This window comes from Aristolochia californica, unplaced genomic scaffold (genome assembly GCF_029961685.1).
Source record: "Aristolochia californica isolate CCGP_79_NKW_82.1479 unplaced genomic scaffold, dmAriCali1.0.hap1 SCAF_11, whole genome shotgun sequence".
Taxonomy (NCBI): Eukaryota; Viridiplantae; Streptophyta; class Magnoliopsida; order Piperales; family Aristolochiaceae; genus Aristolochia; species Aristolochia californica.
In genome coordinates this window covers 33,089,631-33,112,184 of record NW_027181782.1, presented here as the reverse complement: position 1 = coordinate 33,112,184, position 22,554 = coordinate 33,089,631, and the positions used below count along the sequence as shown (strand labels likewise).

General features: G+C 37.2%; 3 protein-coding genes across 6 annotated transcripts; 1 reads left to right on the top strand and 2 right to left on the bottom strand.

Moving 5' to 3' along the window:
* Window positions 1-1,191: 1,191 nt before the first annotated feature.
* LOC137944145 (F-box protein At4g18380-like) lies at window positions 1,192-3,886 on the bottom strand. The gene is made up of 2 exons (XM_068789693.1): window positions 3,546-3,886; window positions 1,192-2,612 (listed from the first exon to the last, which is right to left on the bottom strand). Exons 1-2 carry the CDS (start codon window positions 3,548-3,550, stop codon window positions 1,475-1,477), a joined length of 1,143 nt encoding a protein of 380 aa, XP_068645794.1. The 5' UTR covers window positions 3,551-3,886; the 3' UTR covers window positions 1,192-1,474.
* Window positions 3,887-8,152: 4,266 nt separating this feature from the next.
* On the bottom strand, window positions 8,153-12,816 carry LOC137944129 (pentatricopeptide repeat-containing protein At1g20300, mitochondrial). 4 transcript variants are annotated; one of them, XM_068789665.1, is made up of 4 exons: window positions 11,205-12,816; window positions 9,404-9,511; window positions 8,979-9,081; window positions 8,153-8,487 (listed from the first exon to the last, which is right to left on the bottom strand). In XM_068789665.1, the coding sequence occupies exon 1, from the start codon at window positions 12,795-12,797 to the stop codon at window positions 11,205-11,207; it is 1,593 nt and encodes a 530-aa protein (XP_068645766.1). In that variant the 5' UTR covers window positions 12,798-12,816; the 3' UTR covers window positions 8,153-8,487; window positions 8,979-9,081; window positions 9,404-9,511. The 4 variants fall into 4 exon arrangements, with proteins under 4 accessions (XP_068645766.1, XP_068645765.1, XP_068645767.1 ...); XM_068789664.1 differs by lacking the exon at window positions 9,404-9,511; XM_068789666.1 differs by lacking the exon at window positions 9,404-9,511 and having other exon boundaries at window positions 8,153-8,449.
* Window positions 12,817-19,257: 6,441 nt separating this feature from the next.
* LOC137944149 (dehydrodolichyl diphosphate synthase CPT3-like) lies at window positions 19,258-22,336 on the top strand. The gene is made up of 2 exons (XM_068789698.1): window positions 19,258-19,439; window positions 21,139-22,336. The coding sequence occupies exon 2, from the start codon at window positions 21,338-21,340 to the stop codon at window positions 22,199-22,201; it is 864 nt and encodes a 287-aa protein (XP_068645799.1). The 5' UTR covers window positions 19,258-19,439; window positions 21,139-21,337; the 3' UTR covers window positions 22,202-22,336.
* Window positions 22,337-22,554: the final 218 nt, after the last annotated feature.

Below are 22,554 nucleotides of genomic sequence, written 5' to 3'. Positions count from 1 at the left end.
AGTTCGGTCGAACTCAAACGGTTTTTACTTGAGCTTAACTCCAACTTAAACTTGAAATAAGGTTCATTAAGTATAACAAGTTTCATTCGAAATTTTTTAAATTCTGACTTATTAGCTTGTAAGTTGATTGGTTAATATAGATTTTTTTTATAAAAATACCTTTATTAATTACTCTCATCAATTCTCTCTTTAGGTTGGTTAATAGTTGTTTTATTTACCTCAAACTTCAAAGATGATCGATTGTTTAACCCTTTTGGGTTCATCAACGTCTAATGTTATTGTTTGCCAATAAAATAAACATTATCGATGGAGGTGTTTACTCTTTCTTTTAGGTCTATTAAATTGGTTATTATACATTAGTATATTTCAATATAAAGTTAGACTCATTTGTGATAGATTGTAGTTCAATGATACCAAGGTCATCACAATATTCTTTTATATATATATATTAAGTTTTAAATGTAGGTTAGAACTCGAACGTACCTCAAGGTCGAGCTTAACTTGGTTAAATTTTTTAGGCTGGAACTTGATTCCAATTTTAACCTTGTGGTTGAGCTCAAGTTCAGAGTATTCAGATTAAAATATGCAAGTTACTCGACTCGATGCCACCCCTAATTACAAGTCGTAATGTAACACATAACATTGGACTTTGAGACCCACCAATGTCAAGGTGTTACCCAAATAAATTTCTAACGAGTTGGTTCAAGCCAATTCCACCAAGAAAAGTCCCTGTTAGATTTTAGTAAGATTTAAATTTTATATTTAATAAGGTTTAAAATATAAAATTTCTACAAAAAATGCAGATTTAATAATATTTATAATATAATAAAAGGCTTCTTGTTATAATTTGATGTAATAATAATAATAATAATAATAATCATTATAATTTTTTAAATCTTTGCTTGATTTAAAATGCAGATCTGAGTTCATTCACCTTCTCATGTTGGCATGTCACATTCACCTTCGAATGAAGCAAAGCCTAACAGATTAGTGGATTGTGAGGTTAAAAAACATTTACTCCTGCTCTGATTCCCCTGATGGATTAGTAAATTCTAAGGTGAAAGACATTTACTTCTCACCTGATCAGTACTCGCAGGGAGCTGGTCAGAACCATTTAAGAGCAATGTTTGGTAGCCCTTTGTATCTATGCATCGGACATTACTTATCCTATAAAAGAATTTCAACCAGAGCTCGAGGGTCAAGCATGAGTTTGACACACATCTAACAAGCTCACTGCAGATAACAAAGTAGAGTGCATGGCCATAAGAATATATAAACAAACAGAAGACAGTTATTACTGTACATAAGTAGGAAGAGAGTCCAGATGCAGAATCGCTTCACACAAACAACTCAGACATCACTCTTCTTTGAAAAACACAATTGCTCATTGATGCTCTCCACAACTAACTACCAATTTAGCAAACTGTGAAAGTGTGACGCCCACGCTGCAGAACCCAGAGCAAGCATACATCTTCTAGAAACCATTCATCTCCAACAAGTAAGTTCTTCTTCTTGCCAAGGCTTTTACAACTGCCTTGAATGGACCATCAAAAGCCCCCAAAACGAATGCCTCAACCTCCTTCCGATTGCCTCCGCATCCCTCAGCCGATGGCTTAATTGCCACCAAAGTTGCCCCTTGCATTCCCATCCCCTCTGGAAGCTCCAAATATGGAGCATATTTTAATTTCATATTTGAAGCAGGAACCTGTGTCCTACTAGATGAAGCTGATGCAGCCAATGGCTTCTCCCTGAACTCTCGTAACTGATCAACCCCCATACTCAAAGTCCCCTGCCCATCTGCATCAGTCAGAACCAAAGTCTTCAAGGTTGGATGATCCTTAATTATAGGCCTCAGCAAATAATGCCGCGTTGAAGCAGCTATCAGGGAACTAATAGTCCAAACAACCCGCAATTTCAACCCTCCATTTGTGTAAAAAGATTCAGGTATGCTACCGTTATCCTCCGTTGCTTCTTGGTCAGCTACAGGCTTCTTTTCTATTTGAGTCCCTCCCAAAATAACACAACTTTGAAGAGTACTGCCAAACTCAGCCTTCCATTTTAGTAAAACCCCATCTTCAGTCCCAACATCTCCAGCTGGCAATTCAATTCTGAGATTCTGGACGTGCTTAAAGTTTTTGAGGACCTGTTCAGGAGTGTGGTGAGAGAGCTGGGGGAGGAAAGCTTTGTTCACATTATTACCATTGCGAAGTTGATGGAAGGGTTTGAGAAAGGAGAAAAACATGAGCTTTAGGAGGTGGGAGAAGAGGTTTCGTGGTTTTGGTGATGACAAGTCAAGACTCTCATCACAGTCTCCATCGAGAGAGACCACACGGTCGATCTTTACAAAAACATCCTCGACAAGTGGGACTAGGGAGTAGAAGCGCTTGGAGACAACAGCACAGCGGCCAAGTGAACGTACATCTGCAAGGTTGTTGAATATCAGGAGGACAATAGAGTCAGGGATTTGGTCAAATTGATCTGTATCATCATAACTCAAAGACTGGTCAAGAGCAAGAGAAGGGTCAGCATGGATTCGCGATCTGCACTGCATTTTGTATGATGGTTCCTGTTTTTTAACAAATGGAAGTCCAACTTCCTTTTGCAAGTTAGACCTGAAAAGAGAACATTTCAAAATTTGTAAGTGGAAGCACTACAAGATAACCTGCTGAGGATAGCAGAGCCTAACAAAGAGCAAGAGGAGAATGAGAGCAACTGTAAAATATCTTGTTCAAGCGCACATTCATAAAAAAATATGGTTGCTTGAAGAGCTTTTATATGAAATCAAATAGCAACCAACAAAACATGGAGCAGGAGATGCTCAGAGACCTAAGGTGGGCAGAAATTTTTCAACAGAATGAGAAAGCTTATCTACGCAAGACACATTAATGAAGAGGAACACAATTCGCTATACAAAGATCAACAATATTCCATATCGAAAGCTATAAGAAAATGACGTAGGTATATAAAAGGACTTCGAAAATGTAGCAATTCAAGGTTCAAAAGACTCCCTCAGAAAATATCGGTGAATGTTATAATTTCTTTATATTATCGAAACACACTGACTTTATAATTGTGTCATGAGAGTAGGAAAATTTAAACATATAAAATCATTTGAAGAAACTGTTAGATCCTCGGATACTACAGATTCCACTAAGCGAGAATAGATTCTCTCAAATACCTAAAAAGAGATACCACTTTCATTCAACAATACTGTAATCGAGACTTCTAGAACCTAAAAAATCATAACAATTCTTCTCTTATCATTTAGTCATTGAATATTGACCTATCAAACCCCCCAAAACAGAAATCCCTTCATAATTTCACCTCCTAAACCCCAAAAAGCAGAAAAACTCCATAAATTTATCAACACCCTTCCGAACTCAAACACAAACACCTAAAAGGCTCGACCTCGTAAAAAAAAAAAATTAAAACTAAAAAAAAAAAAAAACACAACAGTGGCAGCAACAACCAATTGATATGATTAACAACCCACTTAAACCCAAATCAACTAAAAAAGAAAAGAAGAAGAAGAATATCCAAATTACCTCATGAAGCCAAAAATTTCATCCAAATTCGTAAACCTTCACCTCTTCCTTCCACGCAAAAAATAACCCTAACGCCCTAACAAGAAATCGAATCCCTCAACAGACCCATCTCTCTTCGAACACCACCACATCCACTACAAAACCAGCAAACCGCCTCCGAAGCAAAGAAAACGAAAGCAACGGTCCTGATACAAACTTCAAGCCTAAGGAGAATCCTAAGAGAATTCGAGGAAGGGACTGCCGTCAAAATTTGAAGAGGGAGATCGGCGACTAGGGCACCGAGGTTCAGACACAAAAAAGAGAAAACTAGAACGAGGCTTACTTTTTCGTTAGTACCGTCCCGTCGAATCTCGACAGAATAGCGACGATTGCGAACGCACCGCACTTATATGAGCTTTCAGAGTCCTCAAGTCTCGAGTCTTGGGACGAGGGTTAACGATGCCGTTACCCCACGTCGTCTGGAGACAGGCCATTGGCAGATGGCCCCACAGAAGCCCACACTCCGTTGAGACCGAATTATCCTCGACTCTGGCTCAATGGGGCCCCACTGGACTTATTTCTCCCATCTGTTGAAATATTTGAAAACTCTATTATGCGCCTCAATTGTATCAAAATAATAATATTTTATGTTTATTTTAATGTAATCAATAGGCTTAGATTCAATTGGTTTATTTATTTATTTTTTATTTTTATGTGAAATAGAAAACACAATCGTTGGTACCAAAATGCATGACTTTTGAGATAGAGTACATGTAAAGAAATCTTATTTTAATATAATTTTAATATTTCTACTTATTTTAAATAATGGGAAAACTTTATCCATTTTCTCTCTTTAAAAAATTAAAAGGATATATAAATTTTTTATTATTCCAATAAAAAAATTAAAAATAAATTAAAAATCTTAGTTTGTGTTATAGTCCTGAGTTAAATACTTAGTTTTCCGTTACCCAAAAAATCGGCCCATTAAGTAAGACTATAACAGTTTGCCTCTTCGTATCTATGATACAATCTTCACCAGGAGTGCCACCAAACCGAACCGATTATCAAACCATTCAATTATAAGGTGATATTCTACTTCTTCTTCCAATGGGATTTGCTCCTATTACTTCCTCATGTAATATTTTTAATTATTTTTTTATATTTATTTTATCTAATTAAATAACAAACTAGTATTGTATGTTCGACTAAATTTCTAGGCTCGTTATGGAGATAGAGACTCTTTATTTTATTCCGTTTCCTTCTTTTCGAATCTACGGGGGACTTATTATTATATTTACTATTTTTTCGTGCACTCTTCTCTTTACCGTTCAATAGGTCAGCCGATCCTTTCATGAGTGAAATTATATTTTTTATATATTTTTTAACTATATGTAATATTATTAATTATTTTTTTATATTTTTAAAATTATAAAATCTATTTTGAAACAATTCACGTATTCAATTAAATTGACGTCTAATAATAAAAATATTAATATTTTCTTATTGAGCTTGTATATTATTTTTTAAATACATGAAAAGTAAATCCAGTGGTCGGGTTAGGTCGGGTTGGGTCGGGTGGCTCAAGTAAACGTAAGACCTGTTCAGATGCTTATTGGGTCAAGCCGTACCATAACGCCGTTAGTGGAGCCGTTAGGTGAGAGGTCAGAGAAGGCGGTCAATACCCATTGGGAGTAGTTAGGGACAAAATGATTAATTTATTTCGGGCTCCTGCATCTTCTAGTAAAATATTTCCTTGCTTTTGCCTTCTCAAGTAACCCACGTGGGAGCCAAGTGACCCACTGGGCCCACGTACTTGCCGACGTGGTCGTCGGCCCAGATTAATGATCTCACTTGTCTGACGTAAGAAAATAGAAAAAGGAAAAGTTGGATTGTCCTTTCAAATTTGAAATTTGATTTCTTTTATAGGCTATAACCATTACCGTTGCTTTTGTAACAATTTTGAGCCATATATGTGGGCCCTAATCGTAATTGGATGTGAGGTTTGGGACTTGGGAGTGGCCCTGAATAATCCGTGAATGAGCATTCTTTATATATCGCTAAAAAACGGATAAATTATGATTCTTCGGTTTTCGGACGAAAATACCCCTATTGTCTTAGGTGTTGAACCAGTTGGTCAACTGAAGAGATATTATTTTAGAAAAAAATAACAATCCTAATTTATACATAAATTATTATTCGTTAAAATTTTGAAAAATTCCAAGGAGAATTTGGTCAAAAGTTAATTCAAAGTTCCAAAGAAACCATTAGTCCAGTCACAAACAAAAATTCTCCTTGGAAGATGCCTTGATGAAGGTAAAAACTGTTCTTAGAGAAGGTTGGTTACCACTCTCGAACCGTTTGACCTAAACTCGAGTTCAAACTTAAAATAAGGCTTGTTAAGTATAATAAGTAAAACTCGAGATTTTCCAAGTTCGGCTTGTTAGCTATTGAGCTGATTTATTGACATAGATTTTTTTTTTTTATGAAAATACCCTTTACTCTAATTACTTTCGTCAATTCCTTCTTTAGTTAATTGATAATTACTCTTATTCACCTCAAACCCCCAAAGATAATTAATCCTTTAGCCCTTTTAGGTTCCTCAATATCTAATTTTGTTGTTTACTAATGGAATAAATACTAGTGATGGAGGTATTTGTTCTTTTTTTTAGGTCTATTAAGCCAATTCTTTTAGGTCTAATATGTTCCATTGCAAAGTCTTGGACTTATTTGTGTTTATAGTTCAATGGTACTAAGTTCATTATAATATTCTCTCTATTTATTTTTATAATTTTTTTATTTTAATAATTTTAAATATTGGTTGGAACTCGAGCTCATTCAAATGAAGATAAGTATGTAAATAAGTTCGAACATATACATGTTTGAGTTTGGCTTAGCTCGACACCACTCCTACCAAGAGGAAACGTGTTTCGATTAAATAACATAAAATCCAAGACGATTTGCCCAAGATAAGTGTGAACTTAATTAAGATTTAGAGGGGTTCATTAAAACCTATAATCTTGTTTTTAGCTTCATTGCTTTCAAGATGACTTGCTTTGTATCTCTAGAGTCAACTCATTGGATCGCGTGTATACGAGTCTCACCGAAAGCTCTTAGTAATATCGGCTTGAGTTTTAGAAGCTGATACTATGGTTGTACATTCGCCGAGTTCACATGTGACTCAGTTGGATTGACTCAGACTTGGACGAGTCAATGCTAAAATCCCCTTGCAGTTCCGAGTCTGTTTCATCTGATGTACGAGCATGGTTTTTTAACTCAGTCGGGTCAAGTTGGGAGTTAGACTCGGACATTTCTATCTTGGACGAGACACTTCCGATTCGGACTGAAACGCCGAATTGTCCCATCTAAGTCAGACAACCGAACCGGAGTTTTTGGTCGGAAACATTTGTTAGACGCCGACGCCGACGCCGGCCGAAAGTGAGCTTTACCGACATGCACCAGCTACGGAACCAAACAACGGTGAGAAAAAATCAATTTTCTTTTAAAGACTCCCCAGCGACACGCTTTGGCACCAACTCGCACCAAATCCAGGATTAGCAAGCAATAAAAGCCGGTTCCTTTCCTGGATTCGGTGGGTGACACAGACGACGCAAATCTATACCTGCCAGCTGCGTCTCTCTGGAATTTATTCCCACCTGAATCTTGATCCTCCGCAGGCACTTCTGCCCCCAAAATTAATGAATCATCGGTGTATCATACCTCCTTGCCCACAACAAGAGATGGCCGAGAGCCATCTTTCTGCAATTGAAGTCGTCATGTTTCTGCAGTCCTATCATTGCCGGAGTGGGTGAAGTGGGTGAATCCGCTTCCACGGATAGCCTTCAGTTTCACTGTTTGATAATTAGATAAGAAAACGACTCTGTGGGAGTTGTTGCGAATCCCGCTTGGATTTTCAGCTCCACATTTGGAACTAGCCTCGAAGACCTTGATTTTGGAAAGAAGTTAAGAATCGGTTGTCATCGTCGTATTAATGGTTTCTGTCTGTCAGAAAGTTCTTTCCTCCTTCGGAATCGCTTGCTTGTTGTGGCAAAGGCCGCTTTCTGGTTATTGCTTACGTAAAAGTAGTTGATCAATTAATAAATAAACGCAGAAGTGCAGATTGAGAATTTCAATGTGTTCTTTCATGGTGGTCAGGGGTAAGCTTTCTGTCTTTGACGAGAGCAAGGAGTTGAAAACTAGTAGCTGGTGCAGAGTCCCTGGCCTGGGAGCAGTCGACGAACACTCTGATTTAATTAAAAAAAGAAAATTTCTGTGACTTGTGTCTAGGGGAACTCTTTAAAAAATGGAGTATCAATTTCCTTGGAGCCAAAGCAACAAGGATTTTGCCAATCAGAATACGATGAGTTAGCACCTGGTAAGCCTTCACCATCAATTTTCCTTTAATCTTTAATGAAGATTAAAAACTATCACATGTAAGGCAAGTTGAATAAATCTACTAGAAATAAAAATTAATAATCAATTCGACCGATCTTGGCTAAAAAATCTTATTCGAAAAATTACACGATTTTCTTAAAAAACATGAGATACTAATGGTCTCTGAAAACGTATTTCTACCATAAATGACTTTCCAATATTTCCCAAAAATACACTATCAGGGCCTGAAACTCTGAGTAAATCTTATACTTTGGATGGCATCCTTTTTAGAATAGGATAAGCAATGAATAAGAGTCAAATGTCTTCCAGAATCATTTTTACTCCCACCAACATAAATTTTATAGTACATGAAGCTCTTCACCCATATGACCCAGCTACAACTTTCAATTGCAGGAATGTAAGAGATGAATATTGGTCTCAAGAAGCTACTATATAAGGGCTCTTCTCAATCATCTCTGGATATCCCTCATGAAACATGTTTCCTACTCTGTGGTAGTCTTCTTCCAGATTCCAACCGAAAACCATCGAAATGCCTGTGTAAAAGCTTGAATTACATAGTTCCAGTGCCAACCTATGCATGATACATAATATAAGTTTACGCGGATCATCTTTTGAATGCAGACAAAAGTGAGATCACAAACACAGCGTATTATATACCTCTAATATGGCTTTCCAATCATGATGTTTCAGGCAAGCCAAATGCATCATATCTCATGTCTTAACGGAAGAATTGAAAGCCAAGAAACATTTAATTAATCAACTATGTTAGAAGCCTCATCACAAGCTAATTGCCAGATGAGTTGACGTTGATTCAATAGTGAGGCCTCTCTGGATATGATCCAGCACCATGAATATGTTGGTGTGAGATCTTCCAGAGGACTTCTTCCTCTGTTGAGCTATCTTCCAGATCCGTAAAAACAGAGGAAGAAGTCCTCTGTAACATCAGAGGCGGATATGATCCGAGAGACCAGGAAAGATTAACTGTAATTTTTTGTATATAAATACGAATGTAAATGTATGAAATCGAGGAAAACGAAATAAGATTTTACCAAAAAAACTTACAGAATATTGTGCTTAATTGAACACCATCTCATTTGCACTGTTTAGGGGGCATCTTGCCTGTGCTTCCATTTGCCTATCTTGAGCTGTACTTCAGTACTTTGTTCTGTGAAAGAGAACATAAAACCAAAAATTTTTACTATATATTAACACAAGGAAATGTCTTGCAAAAGGTATTTGGGCAATTATCACACCCCAGATATCCACCACTGAAACTATCAAATCAGACTATCATCATCGCTTACGTTATTCATTTACGGGTTGTTCATATGTACATAAACAGTTATCACAACCTTCTATTGCATGGAGAACACCAATGCCAATGCAAGACAGGAGTAGTGGAAGGAGAAACATGATAATGAGGGGGTATGACAGAGTAAAATGATCATGATAAGACTTTGAAAAGCTGCTATAATTGTTTAGATCACCTCAAACTTTAAGAAGCCGCCATAGTTTGGAGAACAGTACAAGATTTGAAGTAGCCTCTGAATAAAAGAGTCAGTTATCTTCTTTATGCACAACATCAGCAGTTCCAGCTACTCGGCTTGTTCAGTAAATAGATTTGAAGGTAAAGAATGAATCTCAACCAAGCAAATTGAACAATAACAAAAGATCACAAGTTGATTGATTCATGAAAAGACTGGCTTGACAACTCAGATGAGCAAGCCACCATTTTGTATGAAGAAGCTATAGGGCCCATTATAGATTTTGTAAGCACAGGTTTCCAGTGTTTCTTATGGAGATAAAAGCAGGTCCATGCAGTCTTTATTGCTTGGAATGCCAGTTTCGATCTGTGGTTGTCACAGGATAAGGTAAAGTGCGTAATTTTTCTTCTCTGAAAATAGTGTAGCAAAATCTCATACTCATATATTTAAAGTAGTCATATGAGCTCCCATCCGTGCAATTCAGCAGAACTATGAAACCAGAAGGACAACAAATTGTAGTTTTGTTCTTTACAATAAGCATTTTCAAACACAAATGACTTCAACAAAGGAATCCCTCGGCTGTCTCCAGCAACCAGAATCATGAGGTCTTCGAATCCTCTCTATTAACAGTTAGGGCCTATTTTGAATCCACAGAAAAGAAATGAAAAGATAAAAAAAAGGAAAGAGAAAAGTATTTTCTATTGTTTGGCAACAGAGAATCATTGAGAGAAAAGAAAATTACTCTCTTAGTTAATAAATTTTCTCTCACAAATGATGGAATTTGGGATGAACAGAAATAGAAACTTGAGAAAAATTTTAATCATAAAAAATTTAAAATATTATTAATTTTCTTTCCTTTTTCATTTTCCACATGTATCCAAACAAGATAAACTACATTTCTCTTCCATTTTCCATGGGCATCCAAACAAGAGAAAACAAACATTTTTTCTTTTCTTTTATTTTTCTTTCTCTTTCTTTTCTTTTCTTTTCTCCACTTCCTATGATCCAAACACAGCCTTAATGTATTGCTCTTTTCACTATCTTCAGGAAAATTTTAAAGCAGGATCTACCTCCCCTGGATCAGGCTCACGGGTAAACAGGGTGTTTAATGTCTATACAGCTCACAAATCATCAATGACAAAAACAGAAATACCCAAAAAGAACAAGAGAACATTCACATTAACAACATTAGTGGCCAAAGTGTTAGTAGACGAATAACGATCCATCTAACAACTTTTTCATCATTCTAGCTTATTGTGCACTAATTACTTACACGAAGTAATTCATTTTTATTGCCTAATACTTTTACAAGGATGGCATATGCAATCATAACATGTCCCAACAGTTTTATCCCCACAATAAACATTGTTCTCGTTAGAGCTTGGTAACCTCTCCTCCAGATAACCAATCGGCAGGCCAAAGACCTCTCCATCTTTAATCACAATGTCTATGTAATCTTGCTCTCCCTTCTTCCCTTGTATAGGACAAGTGCCTTAGAATAGTCAGGGCTAAGAGGTTAAATCCATCTGCCAGAAAACTCAGATAAATATCATCAACTGGGGAGAAGTCCCACAGCCAGATATATATACTTCCATATTATCTCTTTTGCTGTAAAATTTCAACCAGGCATAAGATCCAATATATAGAGTAGGTATGCAAAATTTCTGGCATGAGCCTTCTTCACTGACTGATGCGATCTTGGCCGATGCTATAGAATGTCAGTCTAAGGGCAATATTTTAAAATTTAAACTATAAAGAGACAAAATTCAAGCACCCAAAATACAACCACATGAACCAGTCTCACCTATAAAGGCCGGCTCACGAAACCCCGCTGCACCATCTTTTCCACAAGCTCCTCATGCTTCTTTAACTGACCAGCTTTCCTGAGCTGCTCCAAGACAATTTGGTAACTTGGCAAAGTTGGTTTCAAGCATTTCTCTTCAATCATCTCTTTGAAGAACTTATATGCCCGATTCCAGTGTCCCATCCCACAAAACACGGAGATCAAAATCGTGTATGTATTGACATTTGGTTCACATTTTTCTTCATCCATCTCCTTTTTCAGCTTAAGCACCATATCTGTTGATTTGGAATTGGCAAACATCTTCATCAACAAATTGTAAGTCACAGCGTTAGGCTTACAGTTCAATTCCTTCATCTGGGCATACATCCTATGTGCAGCGTTCACGTCCCCAAGCTTTGCAATACAACCTAAAATCAAGTTAAACGTGGAGGCAATTGGACTGCAACCTCTGGCAGCCATCTGATTAAGCAATTTGGTGGCCTTATCAAGGTCTTCGTCCCGGCAATGGGCATCTATCAGGAAGTTGTAAGTGATCACATCGGGTGCACAAGAGAGCCGCTTCATCTGATTGTAAACTTGCAAGACCTTCTCGGTACGGCCGGCCTTTACATGAACCCGCATCAAATTATTGAAAGTGGCGGCATTTGGTGCACAACCAGTATCAATCATCTCGGCAAAGACGTCATGAGCCCGATTTATCTGCTCCGACCGGCAGAGTGCATCAATGACGCAGCTGTAAGTGTACACGTTGGGTTTAATCCCTTCCTCTTTCATCTTCGTGAAAACACTCTCTGCTTCTGGGATATTTCCCGCGCGACACCAACCATGAACCAAACTGGAATAGACCACCACGTCCGGCGGGAATTTCTGCTGCAAGGACTCAAAAAAGGACTGCGCTTCCTGGGCCCGTCTTTTCTTGCAAAGAATCGCAATGGTAGAAGTAAAGTTGTTTAAATCAGGCGGACAGCCATACTCTTCCATTTGATTAAAGGCGTGAATAGCCTCAGCAGCGAGACCGGCACGGACGTAGCGACGGATTAGAATAGAGAAGGCCTTAGTGGGGATTTGGATGCCTTTCGCCCCCATAGAATTTAATAAATGCCAGGCAGTATCGAATTCCCGAACTTTCCCAGCAAGATCGATCATTTCGATGAAAGGGTCGGCCGAGGCGCCGAAGCCGCTTTGCGCAGTAACCCAGTTGAAGAATGATAGTATCTGAAGGAAGGGGATGCCATGGCGAGGTGCCCCACATTGAGCGACCACGTGACTGACAACTGCAGGGGAGATTGAGGAGGAAGAAAACTGGCGGGAGAAGAGTGCAGATAGAGCCGGAATCGTGAAACTGGGAGATACAGGAGACGGATTTGAACTGGGGCTAGGATTCTCGCGGTGGTGTTTCTTTATAAAGGCTTGGAATTTCTCAGCAAGGTTAGACTCCAATATGGAGAGTTGGGGAGTTTTTACGTTGGTGTTCTCGTCGTCATCCGAAAGGGAAGAAGCACAAGGAGCAGAAGAAGAGCAAAGCTTGAAACGCTGGAGAACCGAAAGAGATGGAGAAGTTGAACGAAGAAGCTTTGGTTTGACGAAAGCCATGGGGAACAGGAAGGGACAGTCCAGGCTCTGTTCTGCTCTGAGACATGAAAAACCCTAAGCAGAGGTTTAGTCATTAGTGTTCACAACGTTATGATAGTATGGGCTTAAAGGATCGATCATGGCCCATATATGATCCACCATAAATCTAAAAATAAACCCATTATAGATGTAGAGTCCACTTTGACGCTAGCTATGGACCCGACCCACATACCTTCTTACTTTGTCGCCCAAAACATATTTTTCCACTAAACACGAAGGAAGAGTAAAAGAGGATTAATAATGAAAGTTGATTTAAGTGTTTTTTTTATCTATTATTGATAAAAAAAATAATTTATGGGAATTTATCAATTTTATTCATTATTTTAATTTTATTCATTATTTTAATTAAAATTTTGTGGAGACTCTTTATGAGAAACATTGATTAGATGCTAATTGGAGTTGCTTTATCAAATGGATTTGTTAGATGGGTTAGGTTTTCAATTTCACCTTATATCAACTTTTCTTTTAGTTAAATGTGTTAGAGTGGTTCCGTCCACTCTTGTGAGCGGTGGTTTTCCGCACTTAACCGATTAGTCGTTTAGGTTGTATTGGCCAGCCTCTTGACATCGGGAGTTTTGGGGCACGCCACGTCCCACGTTTGAATCTCGTGAGAGGTGGTAGAGAATGGGCGAGGTGGGTATTAGAGTGGTTCCATCCACTCTTGTGAGCGGTGGCTTTCCACACTTAACAGACTAGTCTTTTAGGTTGTATTGGCCAGCCTCTTGACAAAATAAATTACAATTCTATTACAAATCGAACTAGCTTTCATCCCAAAACAATAAAAAAAATTAGAATTCTACACTTGAAATAATTCTTATCCTTAATATGTATCAATAATACACTTTTCCCCTAAATAATCACTACTAGTCGTACTCCTTAATACATAAAATAATTCGAGTTTAGGTAAGTGGTAATTATATGAAGTCTTTCGTCCCTCATTTATCTGGAATAAATATATCGGTTTGCCAGCTTGAACACTTTCGTATGCATGCGAACTTGGACCAACCATAAAAATGACTTAACAAAATTTTAGTTGTCTGACTAAATTAAATGAAATTTTAAATTTTTATTAACTTTCTATTTATGCATAATCGTATAAAATAATTTCATTATTTTTCAAAAGAAAAGTTATGATTAGTAAAAGTAATGAAATCAATTATTTCCAATTTTCACATGAAATCAATTTATATTAAAGATATTCAAAGCATAATAAACACACTACCACAAATCGAGATTAACTAATCTTCATTTGCTCAATTATTAATCTTCTTACCTGGTCATGTTTGGAATGGACTTTTATCAAGATTAAATTCATGTAAAAAGGGGAGTTCAGCTAAAAGCTATACTTTGAAAAATCTCAAATAATTTTCTTGCATTTACCATGAATCATACTTATTATCACATTCATATACTTCCTATGATCTTTATAGATGTAATTGCTTTTATATTTTTGCAATGACATATTTTTTTCTCAATCATTAATGAAGTGTTCGATTTCATTAGGGAAAATGTGCAAAGAAAAACCAATTAGCAATTAATTTTTTTGCATAAATGGTTATTTATATCTTATTTAAGGGATTGGTGTTAAAATTGGTCGTTGTATATTTTAATGGTATGGGCATTGTAATTTATTCTCCTTAGTTCTGATTGGACAAAGTGGTGGATTGTTAATGTTTCTAACTATGTGGTCCTACTCAACATTTTTCACCAATTTGGGCATGCATTATTTTATTCCATGGATTTCATCCCTTTGATGGTTGATCATTGGGAGGTGGATGTTGTATCAATGTAGTGTCTCGGGGTCTTGTGTCCAAAAATTCATTTGAGTTGATAATAGTGACAAACTGGGGCAGTTCACTTAGACTTTTTTTATGTTTATATGGATTCATATGGAGTATTGGGCATATGATCATATATGTCACATCACCATAGGGTAATCAAACTTTGAGCCCCATCATCTTCTAATCTCACTTTCTTTGATTTTATGAATTGACTCAACTTGATATATATATGTGATTGTTTTGGAATGGAAACAATCACATAAATTTTATTTAATGAATCTAGCAATTTCAGAGAATTAATGTTTGTTACATAGTTGACAGGTTTTATACCTAGAAAAAATCATCCTAGGTTAAAATCATATTTTTTAGAGAAATCAATAAACCTGTACAATTTTTTATTATATTCAAAATTATGGATATTTTATTTTTCATAAACAGTTTCACAGGACAACTATTTCAAAATTGTTTCACAAAAAATTATTTTTCAAAAATTTTATTTAAAATTTTATTAGAATTGGGTCCAATGGACTCTACATGTTGGGATTCATGTTTGGGGTCAAACTCAATTGTTGAAGGAAACCTCATTCAACAAAAAATTGAGTTTGTACAGGAAGTTTGAGATAACGGAGGAATCTGCTTTAGAATCAAATAGGTTGATGGACCTTTGAACTCTATATATGCACATATTGAGGTGGTCACACCAATCTCTTATGAGACTCTACCCTATTTCTTGTGATAGAGGTCTCCCATAAAAGAGTAATCGTTGAAGAGGATTGATGGACTTCAAACATTATGTCGAAATTTCGCAAAGAGATAAGTACTCAAAGTATTTTATTTTTTAAATTTAAAAATTCTTATTAATTCTTAAAATTTTGAACAACAACACTACATATGTTTTAAACAAAATAATATTAATAGAAAATAAATCCTATTAACTAAATATTGTCATCATTTAATTGCTATTTTCAACTACTAAAAGTTGAATTAGAAAAAGATCATAACTTTGTAAAGTTTAGGGTGTGTTTAATATAGTAACCAGATTCAAAAAATTTGAACCGTACACAAAATTATGGATTTATCGGACCTTAATGTCATATCCTATAAAGTATTCAATTTGGTTCCAAAGTTGAATCAAAATTAAGATATTTACATATGATAAAAATCCATATTCAAACCATTTTCTAGGTTCTTCATTAAATACGTTTCCTTGTTTACCATGAAGGTTTGTTTGTTTCTATTTCACAAGTGTGCAAGTTATGTAAAACAAATAAAATTAAAAGTGATAAAGATAACTAGTGATTGAATTAGAGATACACTCAAATTATAAAGTCCTAATCACCTACAATCTCTATGTATAATTCTATAAATAGTTTACACCTGATCAATAATAATGAAGAACAATATTGTTGTCATTATTATTGATCAGGTGTAAAGAATTATAATAATGACGATAATATTGTTCTTCATTCATATATTCTATATGGTATTAGAGCTTCAGATCGATTAATCAGAACCAGTTTACCGTTACAGGAAATCCTTATCGGAAGCAGCCTCCGTAGCTGCAGCTCACTACCATCGCCCATGTCTAGTATTTTCTCTTCCCTTTCTCCATGCAATCTCGTCGGAGGTATTTTTGAAAAAACAAAAAAGCCACCACCGCTTTGCCTGACATCCTCGTCGCCGTCACCCCGCTGCCACCACTGTCCGCTCTGCCGACAACTCCCTCTCTCGGCCAACCTATTTTACCCCCTCCCCCCGAAGCCACCGTGTGATGCCAACAATTCAGTCGTCGTCGCCGCAACAGAGTCCCAAAACTCTGCTTTGCTCAAAGTTCCTGTTGACGGTCCTACGACACGGAGTCTCTGCAACAGTCGACAAGTCTCTTACCTTCGTCGACCGTCGAGAATCGTCGCCGGCCATCGCTAAGCGACCAACCGCATGACGTCGCTTAGCGACCGGCCCCTACTACGTTTGAATTGGCAGCTCGACCCTCTCAGCACCAAACAGTTGCCGCTCGCAATCGCACGCCATCACCGCACTTCGTTCACCCCGAAGGCCATAGTGCAGACCGCCCAGAGTTCTCCCCACCCCACCCCACCACGATCCTATCCCATCGTCTCTCCAACTCACTCTCCTGACACTGTCGTCATCACGATTCAGTCTTGCCGTCGTCGTTCGCGCTAACCGCCCCCAACCTGCCAACACCATCCGTCTTGGTGCTACCAAGACGACCTAAGTTCAAAGGGAAAAAAAGATAATGATAGAGATAGAGATAAAAGTAGTGATAGATATAAAGAGTATGATAGAGATAGAGATAGAGATAAACATAGTGATAGATATAAAGATAATGATAGAGATAAAGGTAACTAGTGATTGAATTAGAGATAGACTCAAATTTTAGAGTCCTAATCACCTACAAACTCTCTGTATAATTCTATAAATAGTTTACATTTGATTAATTATAATAACAACAATATTGTTCTTCATTCCTATATTCTATAAAAAGAAGGGAGAAACTAGGAAGAAAATTAAAGAAGACTCTCACTAAGGGGAGGGAGTCGTTGAAAATTTTAAGTTCTACATCAAAGCTAGCTTGAATTTCACCTCAAATTCTTGTGATTGACGAATCTCTGTGCTCTCTTCCGATGCTTCAAATTCACCTCAAGTTCTTGTACTTCCAGTTCCATTATGCTTTATTTTATTTTTCCATTAAGGGCCTGTTTGGAACTTATATAAAAGAAAATAAAAAAAGGGAGATAAAGTTTTTTTTTATTTGGCAACAGAGAATTATTAAGAAAAAAGAAAATAATAGTTACTAAATTTTCTCTCACAAAATGATCGAATTTTGGGAGACAAAAAAATAGAAATTAAGAGAAAATATTAATTATTAAAATTTAAAATATTACTAATTTTATTTTATTTTAAATTTTCCACGTATATTAAATAAGAGAAACTAAAGGTGGCATCGAATTGAGCCGAGCCCGAATATGCCTATCTTCGAGTCAAGTTTGATTTAAATATTTTAAACTCGAGCTCGAGCTTAGCTTCGAGCCTAAAATTGTAATCGAGCTCGAGCCCAATAATTTTAACTGAGTTCGAGTTCCAACCTACATTAAAACTTTGCATAAAATACATATTAAATAAATTTTATATAAAATTATGCATACATTTTACATAAAATTGGACATAACCTTTTGTATATTAACCCTGCATAAAATTATCTATACATTATGCATAAAATTATTCATAAAAGTTGCATAAATTTGTACAAATTTAATTCAATAATTAAACACAAAAACATTCATTTGAGAAGCAACGCTAATTTTGTTCATTTGTACTCAATCAGATCGTTCTAATTCAAGGACTGGAAAACCAGATCATTGAGACAGAGAAAAAGTTTAAGAAAAATGGTTTTGGATGACTTTATCGTATGCCCATTTTCATTTTTTTTGGAGCATGGATTCATACATTAGTAGTTATGAAATGATACCAATTTGTTCTTCTAAAAAACTTAAGTGGAGTTAGCATTAAGAAAGTACCTCAAAGGCTCACACAATTTGAGTCTCTTCAAGAGTTATGAGGAAGAGACAGTCGGACTTCAAGAAACAATTTTTTTTTCACATGCGAAATCGCACGATGTTTTTGCGCGCGCAGGTGGAAAATTATTTCTCCCCTAACTTAGGTCTTTGATTTTCTGTCGAGACGATGCAGGGTGCAAGGGGAACTAGCGGTAGTGGCGATGGCGACAGAAGTAGCAGCTATCGAGACTACGCGGGGGTAAGGGAGTCTGCAACGAAGGCGACTGGCGAGCAGCTGTCGACAGCGATGGAGGCGACCATAGTAGTGGATGGGAAGGCCTCGGCGGTGATAAGGATCGACAACGACAAACGAGGGGAGGAAGAAATCGAAGTCGAACTCGAAGAGTTGAAGATGACTCCCGATCATGGCTCTCGGCTCTCGGGCCCTCGTTAAGTTAACGAGCTGGCTTGCGAGCTTTCGAACCGAACCATAATTCAGTTGAGTTCGGCTCGTTAACTCAAACAAGCCTTATCTGTTCAATATCCAGATAAATCGAATCGAGCCGAACTCAAACCGCTTGCGAACTGGCTTAGTTCGATGCCACCCCTAAGAGAAACTATATTTCTCTTTCATTTTGTCTCATTTTCCATGGGAATCCAAACAAAACATTAAAATGTTGTGATAAAAAAAACCTTTTAAATGATTCCATTTGATGGGTTCCACTTTTATTATTAATAAAAAAATATTATAAAATCCAACCGGACTTTGGTGCAAACGTTTATGATGTCGATGTAATTAAAAAAATATAAAATTCTCCTCCTCGGCCGAAGGCTCCAAACAGATGAAGCAAGAAGGCCAACTACGTTTCCCCTTCTCTCCGAGTTATACAGACCCGTAACTCATCTAAGAACCGACTCCAGTTGACCGAGTCGTCCGATCCGATTTTTTAACAGAGCTGACAAGTCACACCACCGTGAACGTGTGGACCCACATTCGAGTGGAGCCCCCTTTGCCTGTATCACACTGCAAGCGTCAACTTTTCTTTCTTTATTCGAAAGGTGCAATCTTCATGACGGCCACTTCTTTTGGGTTTTTCTATTGAAGATGTCGATGTTTGCGGCCTTTGAGTCTCCACGCGTCTGTACTCTTGATCGGGAGCAGGAACTCATATTCCCACCGGGGAATCTGACGTTGTTCTCCCAAATTCTCGCTGTTGACCGTCTTCTTCACCGACAGTATCGATTATCGCCTTCCAGCTTTGTTGAAGTCCAGTGTCCCAACGACGGAGGTGGATTTCCCGGAGGTACTTTTTTTCTTCTATGTTTTTTCTGCCTTTTTCCTACTTTTATTTGTCTGCCTTTTGTCCATTTTAGGTCGTCTTCCTATGCTTCTCTTGTGTTAAAAAGAAAAAAAAAAAAGTTAGAAAATCAACCTAAAATGGACAAAAAGCAGACGAATATAAGTAGGAAAAAGGCAGAATTTGTCCATTTTAGGTCGTCTTCCAATGCTTCTCTTGTGTTAAAAAGAATTTTTTTTTTTGGTGGTGATCCCCTTTCTTCATTTTATATGGATCTTTTGTTTTAGATCTTCCTTTAGACTAGAATGTAGATTTCTCCTGTTATGCGGAAAGAGAAGTTAAAGAATAATGCCGGATGTGATCGATTGAATTGTTTGTCACGGCATTGAGCACAGGAATCGGCCTGTTATCATCTTTTTTCTCATGGACTCTCCTAATAGTCGACTATTCCTTGAAGAAAAAATACTTTTTAACAATTTATTTGCAGAAGGCTACTGTTTTGTAAGGAATCCCCAGAAAAAAAAGGATTTCACAACCAGGATGGGAAGTGTGTTTTAAATTATACAATGTCCCCTCAAAACAAGGTGACTGAATTAGTTACAGTGCTGGTGAACTTCCAAATGCAGCGTTTGAAGCAAGTCATGACGGAGGAATAGAAAGCTCCTTTGAGCCTAGCCTCCTCTGATGACCTTGTGGCCTTACAGTTCATTCTTTATCTTAATCATTTCTAATTTGAGACTAAGTTTTCAGTCGCAATGATAGTATTTTGAATGTAAAAGACTATGCCTGCAGAGAAGCTGGATCCAGCACGTAGTTACTTGTGTTATTTGAGATTATGTACATGTATTCTGAAAGGATTCATACCATAATGAAACCCGTTGTGATACTCTCACAGCACGTCATTCGGTAAATAAGAGAGACCTTGAAGGGTTACTTGAACTCCTGGACACGTGAGATGGAATTTGATTTATTTATTCCATATGAAGTACAGAAACACAGTTTTCTGATCCAGTTCCTTGAGTCTGTTTAGATTTTTCATCCTCTTCACATGTACCAGTTTGGATTGTCTGTTATCATACATTTTCACCGCTCAGATTAGCACATATGGAGAGTATTTTTAGGTTTAGGGTTTAGGCCAACACACCAAATTAACTGTCTTGAGTTACTCTAGTCCATGCTACACCAATTTTAGCCACCACTTCGGGATTTTGTGGTGGCCTGGACAACTGTTTTTTCTCCAGTAAGCAGCCAAAAAACCTCCATCCAGAAATATGTACTTGTCATTTGTCAATTGAGGTTTTACTTTGTTCTTACATTCGAATGCACGACCCAAGTGTGATTTCTGACAATATTTTAGAGTTTATTTTTTTCTCTTTGCTGAGAAAAACCATCTCAATATTCAAACAAAACTTTCTGGCATCTTTTTTCATGCTAACTAAATAGAAAATTATCTATTCCTTCAGTCTAGTTATTTGCAGTTTACTACTTTCAGCAAGCTGAAGTGTTGTTGGCTTCATTTGTACCGTGTAACTGGCTTTGCTGCTTGAGAGTTACTGTTGTTCCATTAGTGAGCCTCTAAGTTTTTGTTTACAGCACTGCCTTGTAAACAAAATGCACATCTCTTAATGTTATTACACGTACAAGTTAGTAACTGGTGGTAATTTTTCTTTATTCTGAATTGACAATAAGTCTTTATGGCATCTAGGTGGCTGGAGGAAGAGAAGTTCAAGATTAAATGGAAGATTGATGAAGGTGGACATATGATCCATCCTTGATGTGTGAAGACAGTTAAATCCTTTACTGCAATCGGAGTTGCTGAGTTTAGGAGAAGGGATCGCCTGTTTTATGGGTTTGTTTGGTCTTTCATTTAAATCTATGCAAGGTTGTTTTGTGTAGGTTTATAAATGGAGGCCAGTTTCAGAGGAAGTCTATCCAAGTTCTGTGGAAATATTTATGATATCTGCCGGCGCTGCCTTTTTAATGTGCTTTCTTTTGGTCCCATCCCACAGCACATTGCCTTTATAATGGATGGGAACCGAAGATTTGCTCGGTATAGGAATTTGAAACCGGGTTCCGGACACCAGGTTGGCTTTCTCGCTCTTATGTCAATTCTCCAATACTGCTATGAATTGGGTGTGAAGTATGTCACAATTTATGCCTTCAGCATTGACAATTTCAAGAGGCAACCTGAGGAGGTCCAACTTGTTATGGATTTAATGCTTGAGAAAATCGAAGGGTTACTTAAAGAAGGTAGCATAGTAAAAGAGTTTGGAATCAAGGTTAATTTCTTTGGTAATTTGGGACTCCTACCTAGTCCAGTGAAAATAGCAACTGAGAAAGTCATGGCAGCGACTGCAGGAAATTCGAAAGCTGTACTCTCAATATGTGTAGCCTACACTTCCAGGGATGAAATTGTTCAAGCTGTGCAGGAATCATGTAAAGACCAACTAAGCAAAATTTGGGAGACAAGGTCAGTTGAATGCGATTCGGAAGAAAATATAATTACATTGCCAGATTTAGAAAGGCATATGTACACCTCAGGGTGCCCAGATCCTGACATATTGTTGAGAACTTCGGGTGAGGCTCGATTGAGTAATTTCCTCTTGTGGCAGACTACATTTTGCATCTTGCTTGCTCCAAATGTTCTTTGGCCTGAGATTTCGTTCAGGCATTTGGTTTGGGCTATCTTGGAATACCAGCAACTCCAACCCTATCTGAACCAGAAGAAAAAGGCCCTGTTGGGAAACACCTTGAAGCTTGAAGACTAATGGTTGTTTGAGTGTTACTGTTTTAGATTTATATCAATTTAAACTTTACCAGTACTGTTTTACTACTGATACTGCAACACTGTTATCTTAAACCTACACCCTTACTAAGAATATATATGTCCACTTTCATGCGAAGTTCAAGTGTTTGAAAAAGATTGTACAAAGTGTGATGATCTTTTAGTTCATTTTAGAGGTCTTTAAGCCCCGTGTAAACTACCAAACTGAGCCATAATTGAAAAAAAAATGCTTGGCTACTGAAAAAAGCTGACTTAATATAAATAGTTGTTAATTGTTTCGTCCCTCTCACATCTACAATGGATGGCTCGGTCTCGTGAAGAGTTGTTAATGATTTC